Below are 12642 nucleotides of genomic sequence, written 5' to 3' on the forward strand. Positions count from 1 at the left end.
TATAGTCACCACTAGGATATAAAGTATGTACCGTACACATAGGTAACGTGCCAAGCCAAACTAGTCTAACACCTGCACGGGTAACTGGCTGTGCCAATCAAACACTGGAATCAGATTTCTTTGATGTTTAATACACATTCATGTCTTTAACACGTGCACACATAGGTTTAATGCAACATATTCGCTGGCGATATTTAAATATATAGCATTGTTACAGCGATTTGTTTATATATACGTATGTAGCTCTAGAACAGAACCACCCAACAATGCGCATTTTCCAGTAATCTAACTGTCTTAAACCTGTTTTATGGCATTTCCACGACAGTCGAGTAATGCAATGATGCCTGCGAGTTGGGCAGTGATGACTGTCGAGTTGGGCAGTGATGACTGTCGAGTTGGGCAGTGATGACTGTCGAGTTAGGTAGTGATGACTGTCGAGTTAGGCAGTGATGACTGTCGAGTTAGGCAGTGGTGACTGTCGAGTTGGGCAGCGATGACTGTCGAGTTGGGCAGTGATGACTGTCGAGTAAGGCAGTGATGAATGTCGAGTTGGGCAGCGATGACTGTCGAGTTGGGCAGTGATGACAGTCGAGTTAGGCAGTGATGAATGTCGAGTTAGGCAGTGATGACAGTCGAGTTGGGCAGTGATGACTGTCGAGTTGGGCAGTGATGACTTTCGAGTTGGGCAGTGGTAATGTATTTACTACGTGTTGTTATAATAATAAAGATACAAACAATTCCTAACGTCGTTTACAAGGTCAACAATCAGCATAAGGTCAACAATTAGCATAAGGTCCACAATCAGCGTAAGGTCAACTTTTAGCAAAAGGTCAACAATCAGCGTAAGGTCAACAATCAGCGTAAGGTCAACAATCAACACAAGGTCAACAATCAGCGTAAGGTCAACAATCAGCGTAAGGTCAACAATCAACACAAGGTCAACAATCAGCGTAAGGTCAACAATCAGCGTAAGGTCAACAATCAGCATAAGGTTAACAATCAGCATGAGGTCAACGAACGTATATTGTTTTGGATGTTGGAGGAAAACGTGCAATCGATATAGAAACAACTAATCCAACAGCCATAATCCCTGGCCAACAGAGCGTCTCGAATCCAATGTTCTAGAGGAGACTTGAACACTTTAAGTTGAACTAAGGTAGAGAGGTCATAAGTTCATGCTTGACCACTCATCACGACACAATAGCTATCGCGGAACACCCAAAATTAGGAATATGAGATCATCTACACAACTTCATATATCAAGACAAACGAAATTGCTTTGATAGTGTTATACACAGTTATGTATTCTGAGTAAAGAAATAATTCTTTCCGCTGTATCTTGAAGTTCCATATGGGTCATGGTCGAATGTTGATAACCACTATATACAATCTTCGGTCTGTAGCGCTACACTAAAAGTTGGAAGTCGTAAGGCTTAAATTTTATGGGAATTACATTTACGGTTCATATCGTCTACTTTATCATAAGCTGGCTTATCGTCAGCCAAGAAAAAAGTGAACTCTTCAAAACCATGAAGATACATTAGCAGACTACATCACGTGACAGAGATACACGTGTGGGAATATCGTAGATTTTAGTTTTAATTTTGATATAGACTGGTCTTCACCTCTAAAATAATGAAATTATAAATAAAGACTACACTACTAATTCTGATCCCCGATTAGAGATCTATTTCATTCTAGTTTTGAAACAAGGGGAGATAATCAAGCATCAGAATTCAACAGTGCATAGTCTAACTACTTTTGATGAATCACATTTTATATGCATTCCTGTATTATTATATAACGATCTGAAAGAGTATTTTAAAAAGAATATTCAGAAAGAAGCAAAAGTTTTATTTTTTATTTTTTTTCATATACTATTCAATGCACTATTTTCTTCTGTTTTATTACACACCTAAGGTCCATGTAGATAGCATATCCAGTGACAATTTACAAGCCTTTAAATCACTATTCCGGTGCAATAGAAAAGGGCCCAGTCGTTCAAGAGGTGATTAGCTTAATCATTTGATTAGTGAAAATCGCATTTCCCCTTTATTTCAAAACTTGTTTGTGTGTATTTCTTAAAACAGGCAGGTAAGAGACTGACGAGTGTTTAAGTTGTGAAGCTTGCTTTACCGCTAATTGTTTTAATTATTGTTAAATTGTGATTAGCATTATCACCTTTTGAACAACTGGATCCAAAAGTAACTAGATCAATTGTTAGTATGTGCCATGGTTAAGGTTTTGTATTAATTTTGTGCTCAATGCATATTTTGAAAGAAATAGTATTCGTTATAAAACACTTTATTCCGTGTACTATTAAGCTTTGTAACATGCTGCAATTTATCAAACTATTATGAAAGTACCCTCCTCTCACAATAGTGTCTATATCTGCCTATTTCCTACGCAAAGGCATAGAAATTTGACGAATTGTTCGCCTTTTTACGTCACACATATAGGAGAAAAACATACAGGGCGATGAGCTAAACTGTCCGTCCTTATGATGACCTAAACTGTCCGTCCTTATGATGACCTAAACTGTCCGTCCTTTTGATGACCTAAACTGTCCGTCCTTTTGATGAGCTAAACTGTCCGTCCTTTTGATGACCTAAACTGTCCGTCCTTTTGATGAGCTAAATTGTACGTCCTTTTCTCTCTAAGTACAGAGTCTATGTATTTACCCATCTGACCTGCTAAAGTAGGTCAGTTTACCGATGACACGTGTACATGGCGAGCACTAATTAGCTGAGCTAATTAACTAAATGCGTGTTACACGGTTTGTATATGTTTCGTAATTCCTTAACTCTCGTGTATATACCCATCGGTACTCTCAGTTCACACCGCACGTGCGTTTATTTAGTTCTGACCCTAACGTGACCATGCGACCTTCTAAGGTCACGATTCTCTGTTCGTCTGTCCGTCTAAGATTTTAGTAAGAGCGTGAAGATGTTGGATTACGAATCGCGCTATTATCTAAGTGGTATCTGTAGTTACGAGACGACACGCATGCGTGGCGTAACTAAGGTAATTACTCGGTCACGCCTAACACCTCGGAGACCGCAACGAAGGATACAATTACATGACATTGTATATGTTTTAACGATGTATTGTTATCGCCTTGATGGTAGTGTATAAGTTGAAGTGTTCCTTGCCGATAGCATTGCAACGAAAATGTTATTTCGCTTTTATTTCTCAATTTCAATACTTTTTGTTGTTAGTTTCACTGACGTGTCCTTGAAGGACGAAGCATCTGTATGAAGTGAATAATTTGCAATAATTGCGTAACAAGTTATAACAGTCATATTGATCTTTCCTGTTGGCCAGGATGGAAACGGGCAAGGAGTCTTACTATGGGAAGGAACCGGAGTATCCAGGGAGAACCCACGTGGTCAGTCAGGTGACTCCCTGCCTCTTCACACGTCACTGTCACCCGGCCAATTTGACAGTAGTTGTATATACTGCATTAATTATATACATCCATATGGCACATTTAAGGTGCCGTTCATTTGTAAAATCCTTACTTTAGGATCGATTTGATTTAAGACTCATTTTTATTCCGGTTCAATAGGTCACAACTTCTCATCCGTGTTAATACGTTGTTCCAAGGTAATCCTTTGTACATTGGTCTATAGTAGAGAACACGGTCCGTTATCCTGATGTGTGAACTCCATAACAACCAGTCATGGCTGCAAGCACAATCGTCAGCGCGCGTGAGTCTTTGATAATATCTCATCTCAGACATGAAAGGATGTAGTCTTAACCTTCCACAGTATATGCCAGCCTGATGGTTATAAAACCAGAGACGAGTCCTCAAAGGCAAGTTAGGATCCAAACGGCCATGTGTGCATCTTTGAGATTTACGTTTACATACAACAAATTGGTGCATATCTCCTGACCCCAAACTTTAAGTACATCACATGGGTGTTATGATGATATCACATAAAACCCATCTTTAGCACCGGCTGTTGAATTTTCGTAATCATGTATATACGGAAGGGTATATATGAGGAATTTGGTGAAATCCTAAACCGTAAATGAGTAAGCCGTCTATAAGTAATTATCACACATGCAAAATGATACGGTTTCATGCAAACGCCTATCTAAACTTTTTTACTGACCCTTTTCTTTTTCAAATACAGTTTTAGATACTCTTTAAAAAAGAAAATTACCGAAAACTCTAACATTAATATGTCCGATTTCTAAGGCCACGTAGGTACATACTTGTTAGCCCGAGAAGTGAGTTACAATGATGTATTAAATGCAACACAACTTCAAAGAGGAAACGATGGTCGAGCAATTACTAGCATAAAATATGGTAAATCTCAAAACCGAACATCTAGACTACGCCGTTAGACTCGAGGATATGCTGTATGAGACTCCGCACGGCCATTACACGTCCGCTGTACACGTCCAGCTATTAGCCGGAAATGATGGATCGCTTCTATCCCTAATTACCACTAGAAACTACAGAGAGCTGCCACAGGTTTAATGTGACCATAACTTATTTTAGTAATTGACACCGGCAACTTTTCAAGTTCAAAGGTGAAAAGTGATGTATATTTCTAAAAATTCTGACACGCCCTGTCTTAAAGTATAGAATCTGATTCGCGGCCAAGAAAGCCCTGATTGAACAACATATGTACATTACACGACAAAGTAGTACATCGTGTCAGTTAATTAACCTTACATTGACACAGGTAATTATTAGTCAATATAACTCCCGTCCTGTCTCACACGGTAGAACCGTACATTGACATACTGTATGTAATTATAAGTCAATATAACTTCAAATAGATCATAAATACCATACAAAAACAGTTCAACGCTTATATTTACATTCCTTTCACTTTTTTTATTTTTCAAATGCTATAATTCATATCTAAAATTCATAATTCCCGCCTTACCGACAGTCAGCAGATTTTTTATCAGTCGTTGGAATAGTCGGAACATGGTCGCGTGCTTTTTGGTAAACAAAATAGTACATGGACAATTAAAAAAACCCACTTAATTTTGTTAATCATTTCATTATCAACGTAATGCGCAAATGGCATATTTTATATAACAAATAATGTAGACAAAATAATTAGTCGTTAAACTTAATTATCCTAGATATTGTAGTTCCGGTTTGTGTTGTATTAATACGCTGATAAGTGTAGCGCGTGATGGATGGCATTTAAACGTACATCAATGCCAGAGATCTCAAATAGACTATATAGTGGCAATGCCAGACAAACGTGAATATAAGTCAATATACCTCTCATCCTGTTTCACATGGTAGAACCTTACATTGACACAGCGACTGAGAAACACATTTCGCATACAGCCTTTTTACCACACAAATATATCTCCTTAATTCATCAATATTTCGTAGTTACATCTCTCCCTTCTTCAGCTTAGTAAACTCTATATGCGTTAAAATTAGTGTGAAAAAGGGTTGAGCGGATTAATAAGCGCGGGAATCGGTAACATGACGTCGTCTCTTTGTGACATTACCAGAACATCAACTAGACGGCGCCATTTTCGTAGGAATGATCAAAGCAATTTTAGCGCTTTCTCCTATTATCCGATGATCTCTGTACAAAAGGGTAACGTCAAGTGAGTATTTTGTCAAAATCAAAACTGAATATTGCGGAAATGCGTGAATATTAACTTCTCCACGAGGTAAGCTGACAACAAGTGTCAGAAGAGCACAGTTCCTATAGAACATTCGACCACGTCACTACTAAAACCATTGTTAATCCGAGACGGACATTCTTGATTGTGAATATATTAATCAATAGTAAACGTAAAATGTATTAAACAGCAATATTCAGTTGTTTCTTTTAATTTTATTATCAATCAAGTGGCTTTACGTAGATTCACTGGAACTATATTATCTTTAATAGCAACCACGACTGCCGTAGTTATCAACGTCGCAACACATCTCGACTTTTATTTTCTTCGTACGGTATTTTAACGATTTGTTTGATGGTAATATATGCATTGAACGATGTTTTTTGATTGCGTTTACGGTGGAATGAACGCAATGGGATACAGACGTATTCAATATATGTCCGTATCCCATTGCGTTCATACCACCGTAAACGCAATAAAAACACCGTTCAATCCCTATATATATTAAAAAAAATGCCGAATCATTTCTATAGCTGATAACGATTAGAGGGTGTTAAATTAGACACAGATTTATACGACCGTGCAATGGTAATGTGGCCATATTAACGGACTACATGTTGAAGTTTCACCGAGTCCAACTTGAGTAGAGATGGAAACATTAAAGATAAAACGCCTACTTGTTCTATTATACACATAACAGGTTGTTTCCTATAAACGAGGTATTTTTGTTTTGTGGTTTGCCTTTGAGCGGCTGATAATAATAAGACTAAAGTACGTAAATTTAATGCGGCTTTCAATTATTTTCATTAAGTATGATGGAATACTAGGGGGTAAAATATGAAACAAATGTCGTTTTCCACATTTCTTGTAGTTTATAAGTGTTCTGCATAAAATAACACGAGGCAGTAATCAATCAAATAAAACATCGTGCATTTATGGAAAGAAAATAATCAAATAATTCTATTGTGTATAGAACAAAGGCAACCGAAAATCAAATACAAAAATAGACAAGAAAGTGGCGAATTACTTGGTTAATGTTTCGCAATGAGGACAATTTTTAAAGAAGATTTTGTGCTTTCTGTGAATGGAGAAGTACATACGCTACTGTCTGAACCTTACTACAAACAAAACGTGGCTTCAATTACGACAGAGTAAATTGTTTAACGATGAAGGAACGAACAGAGGTATTGTGATGTACGTCTGGAATCTCTCACACTTAAATCGAACCAAATGGAATTATTCCAGGAGATGCGCAATTCTAACCAAAATATTTACCTTTGATTTCTCTACTCCCAAACATCATTTCCCGAATGGTCGCCATACCAAGCATCCCGACGTGTATTGGTACAGGGATCAATTGCTATTGTCACGTGTATTGGTACAGGGATCAATTGCTATTGTCACGTGTATTGGTACAGGGATCCATTGTTATTGTCACGTGTATTGGGTACAGGGATCCATTGTTATTGTCACGTGTATTGGTACAGGGATCCATTGTTATTGTCAAGTGTATTGGTACAGGGATCCATTGTTGTAGTCACGTGTATTGGTACAGGGATCCATTGTTATTGTCACGTGTATTGGTACAGGGATCCATTGTTATTGTCACGTATATTGGTACAGGGATCCATTGTACAAACATAACCGCGTTAGTAATATTGTAATTACTCTCTTCTTCAGTTACACCCGCCGTAGTAAAACGTCGTGAGGCCACTATCATTATCGACATGACAACTAGTGTATAGGGAGATGACCTCCTTGCAATAGTGAGGTATGTTAACGTTGTCCACATATGGGAGAAGTACTAAAAGGTCACTTCAGAGTACCTTGTCAGAGAAAATACCATAGCCTAGATACGGTACCACGATAAAAAAAAACACCAATCAGAGATACGGTACCACGACAATTAATAACCAATCAGTTAAACGGTACCACGACAATAAATAAATAAATAACCAATCAGAGATACGGTACCACGACAATCAATAACCAATCAGAGATACGGTACCACGACAATCAATAACCAATCAGAGATACGGTACCACGACAATAAATAACCAATCAGAGATACGGTACCACGACAATCAATAACCAATCAGAGATACGGTACCACGACAATAAATAACTAATCAGAGATACGGTACCCTGGCAACAAATCATTACCAATCAGGTCTCATTACTAATAAGCGTCAACCATTCCGTAAAAGACATTCTATCGAAGGGTCGCTAGTTCGAGTCCCGGCAGTTTGGTCTAGTGGTTGGACGCAGGGCTACGTTACCGAAGAGTCGCTAACACAAGTTCCGGTACGGGGGCTGTGTTGTATCCTTGAACAAGGTAATGTACTCCGTCGTGTTCCAGTCGACTCAGCTGTAAATGGGTAGTGGAGGGGCAGTACAAAAAATGTCGTTGGTGAGCTGTTAGTGCCGAAATGGCAGCTCCGACTGTGTGCTCCCCAGGCCGTTGAGAAAGACATTGGCTGGTTGCTAAAGGCCCAATGATCATGGATAATAATTTATGAATCGCTTTGAGTTGGCTATGTTGCTGTGATATGGCGATATATAAAACTCCAAATTAACATTATCATATCCATATAGGGCATTTACATGTGCGGTTAAAATGTAGTCCGTTGTATACATATAGATCGGTATCCGTAAGTCATATCACGTGGGTTGTTTAAGTAGTAATAATGACTAGAATGTGATGAAAGTGAATTAGTTAGTTGTACACATGTGTTTTCCTGTGCCTAGGTATGGGATTGGTACCCTGTCCATTCGATACGTCTTCTGTCTCACGTCGAATATCGTAATGATATCAAGTGTGTAGTTCATGAAGTCGTGAATGACACGTAGTGTAAATCATATGGGGTTGTGATCACACGGCGCCACTGTCTAATCACAATAGTACGGCCGCACTATAATATACCAAAATAGCTGAATTCCTCGGAAAGGAGGTCATACTGTTCTTATTCTTAAATTGACAAAAGGCTACAAATTATACAATAATGAAATAAAAATAATATTAATTCAATAAACTATTTTTAGGACGAACATTTTGCGATTTGAAACAGTTTGGTAAGTATATCAGATCTGTTTCTGCTTGATAAGTGTACAACGTGTTGTTCCTGCTTGATAAGCGTACAACGTGTTGTTTCAGCTTGATAAGCGTACAACCATAACGTGTTGTTTCTGTTTGATTAGTGTACAACGTGTTGTTTCTGTTTGATTAGTGTACAACGTGTTGTTTCTGTTAGATTAGCGTACAACGTGTTGTTTCTGTTTGATTAGCGTACAACGTGTTGTTTCTGTTTGATTGGTGTACAACGTGTTGTTTCTGTTTGATTAGCGTACAACGTGTTGTTTCTGTTTGATTAGTGTATAACGTGTTGTTTCTGTTTGATAAGTGTACAACGTGCTGTTTCTGTTTGATTAGTGTACAACGTGTTGTTTCTGTTTGATTAGTGTACAACGTGTTGTTTCTGTTTGATTAGTGTACAACGTGTTGTTTCTGTTTGATTAGTGTACAACGTGTTGTTTCTGTTTGATAATGAGCGTGTTATCTCTTTTAAAATCAGTCTTCTGTTGGAATCGCTATGAAGATGTTCGTGTGGTTCTTCAGCACACAAGAATATTGGAGGGTGCGCGAGACCTGTCGAGTCCTGTTATATAGTTTGGCAGGTTATAGTAGTCCACAGCAGGACAGCCATATCAATACAGTGTCTTAGCGGCACCATGTAAACAACTATCAACTTCGGCAGGTGCTTTAAGCGTTCGTATCCATCATTCTCTGCCAGTTGAAGTATCAAAATGCAACTGTTGAAGCACTTTGCGTGTATCATGGATATAGAGTAAACACAGAGTGCATCTAAAAAGAAGGAAATATGCCTCATATCCTCAGTACGATTGGATTGTAATAAACACTTGATGTGTGTTTAGTATGGTGTAAGGCCCAAATCTTTGGCGCGAGAAGGACACGTCGTTGGTAGTAGATTGTGGGGAAAATACTGAAGTTATACAACAGAGCATGTTTAAATGGTGTCTCATTCACATTTATTCTATAAATAGGAAATTTTCAGGCGAGTTATGAATGGCATGATATCTTTTAAGAAGTTTCAGCAGGCATTCTTAATGCATATTCGACGCCATTGGCAATATAACAATACCTGTGTACTTTATAATGAAAACAATGGCTGTGTATTGTGTAAGTTCGCATTCCGGATTCTATAACATGGTTTTGACTCCTTTGTTGAATTGATTAGTGTTAATTTGTTTACATCCCCCATACTTCGTACGTGTTATATCTGACGTAATCAATTACCAAGATATAATGAATACGAAAACAACTGTTTAATGTATCACCAGTATACAACCTGAATAACTGGCCCTTTTACTACCATTCCCCAATAATATAACATTTCAGTGAATAGTTTACGGAAGCAGTCTGTCCGTAGCTAAGGCACCAGGTGAGACGACATTGTGAAATAAAAAGAAACCTGATCATTAAAACAATGAAATGTCATTCATTGAACTAGAACGTTCACAATCATATTGTTCACGATGTGTTTGTCTGGTTTCTGACGAGCTATCGAATTTTGAGAGACAACATATCCATCTAAAACCCGCCAAAGTTGCACGAGCATATGGTCCACAATCACAGGTACTTGTGGACATGATTATGATATTTCTAATTCAAATGTTTCATTATAGACGAGTAAATTAATGTATTACAGTCGCATGCTTAATTTGAAAAAAATATCGTACCCCGGCCTTATAAATACTAAAAGGTAAGCAAGTAAAAGATCGAAAATCTAGGTCACCGCTTACCCTCTCGAGGAAATCCCTGTTCTCCCTGAAATATGCATTGCTTTACTGCTACAAGCCTTTGTGTCATCGATTCAGAAATTATTTTTCTTCATAGCTGGTCATCATTTAATAACTGTTGTGCACGCATTACTCAGAAATTTATATCCGAACTCAAATTAAGTTACGATCACAACGACCATTCAGTCTTCCTTTACGGAAGTGACGACAACACAGCTAGTAATGGCGTTAACACCCGATGCAGTCCGAAACATTATTTTGTAAATTATATCCGCGAAATTTAAATATTAATTTCGGACTGCATCGGGTGTTAACGCCATTACTAGCTGTGTTGTCGTCACTTCCGTAAAGGAAGACTGAATGGTCGTTGTGATCGTAACTTAATTTGAGTTCGGATATAAATTTCTGAGTAATGCGTGCACAACAGTTATTAAATGATGGCCAGCTATGAAGAAAAATAATTTCTAAATCCATGACACAAAGGCTTGTAGCAGTAAAGCAATGCATATTTCAGGGAGAACAGGGATTTCCTCGAGAGGGTAGACGGTGACCTAGATTTTCGATCTTTTACTTGCTTACCTTTTAGTATTTATAAGGCCGAGGTACGATATTTTTTTTTCAAATTAAGCATGCGACTGTAATACATTAATTTACTCGTCTATAATGAAACATTTGAATTAGAAATATCATAATCATGTCCACAAGTACCTGTGTCCACAACAACCTCGTAGACATTCTTTTTGTAATCATATTTGCGAGAATCAAATCTTTAATTCATAACGTAATACATATGCATGTATATCCTTCAAACAAAGCCGAACATCTGTATGTTATCAGGGTTGGTAACGCACACACATAAAATCATAGCTAAAACGCCTTGATGTATCAAACAATTACCAATAGTGTTCCATCTGCCGGAAAGTGAAATGTGACGCCGTAAATTTGGTCTGTTACGTGTTGGATTTACCTGCTATTTAGGTAGTGAATTTCAGAGTATTTACAACGACAACGTTACCTGCTGTTAAAGGTTGATATTTGTTTACGGCAAATGAGAACATTTACATTTTAAATCATTATTCAAATATATATCGGCAAACTAAGCAATGATGGTTTTAAAAATCCGATCGACACTTAACATCAACAGATACTCTATCATTATTAAGCCATTAATTGCAATTGTTATGGTCATCTTACATACCATAATAATGATATTACGTGTACTTTCGACCGTTGTTTCACGCGCGCACGTGAACTGGAGAGATTGACGAGACAAGTGATAAGTAAGACATCTCTCAAATACACACGTGTCTCAGTAATTGCTATTACATGTGTGGAAAAGCTTCAAGTCCAGGTTTCCATCCGCCATGGAACCTCGGGGCGATACACTGCAGATGATTATCAGCTTCAGTATTAAACGACCTACATACAGATATACTCCTGATGACGAATGATCTACTACTCATAGATCATGTCTAATGCCATTGGAAATGAAATACCGGAAGAGTATCACTATAATGTTTTCATAACTTTATATTTTTTATAAACATTTAAAAACTTTATAGGCTTAGGATTTCAGTATTTTGCGAATATTAACAAAACTAAAGAAATTTGTTCAAATTAATTGAAAACACCTTTAAAAGTTTTCAAAATTATGCACAACAAGCGGAGAGAATATGGCACACATGTTGTTTTACTGTGCGTGTCATACAATAGATAGAAAGAAAATAATAGAATAAATAAAACAAGAGAGATCACAAAATATATCAATAAATACTACATTATGAAATACATTACCTGACTTTCCTACTCCAAGTTCTCCTAACAGGACGATATTGTAGTCCGGATTATTACCGTTCCGATGGGAAACTCGTTTTCCACTCATAATGACGAATATTATTTATACCCTTTCAATAAAACATTAGTCAATTCTCACATCAACTGCTAAGATCCATTGAAAACATGTAGAGACATTTTTCATCACTTAAAAGTTGTCCAAAAACCTTGCGAGTGTTACAACAGTAGTGTATGAATGAGGCCACGACTGAACGTATCTCTGTCTAAGCCACAGCTGAAACTGTACCATCTTCCGGTAGAGGCGGTTTTTACTGGGATCTTACTCGCTGATTGCGCTCATGCCTTGTGCATTCATGTGGAATTCAGCACAACAGAGCTTTACATATGAAGTTTCCATCTGCACGAGAACGGCAGAGG

General features: G+C 37.7%; 1 protein-coding gene across 1 annotated transcript in view; it reads right to left on the reverse strand.

The window, feature by feature from the left end:
* Nucleotides 1-12642, reverse strand: part of LOC117334479 (ras-like protein family member 12) — a 48210-nt gene extending 35568 nt beyond the window's left edge. The window contains exon 1 of the mRNA XM_033894133.1: nt 12226-12642. Coding sequence (XP_033750024.1) covers nt 12226-12313 — 88 coding nt within the window. The 5' untranslated portion in view covers nt 12314-12642. The remainder of the gene's footprint in view (nt 1-12225) is intronic.

The sequence above is a fragment of the Pecten maximus genome, chromosome 9 (genome assembly GCF_902652985.1).
Source record: "Pecten maximus chromosome 9, xPecMax1.1, whole genome shotgun sequence".
NCBI classification, from domain to species: Eukaryota; Metazoa; Mollusca; class Bivalvia; order Pectinida; family Pectinidae; genus Pecten; species Pecten maximus.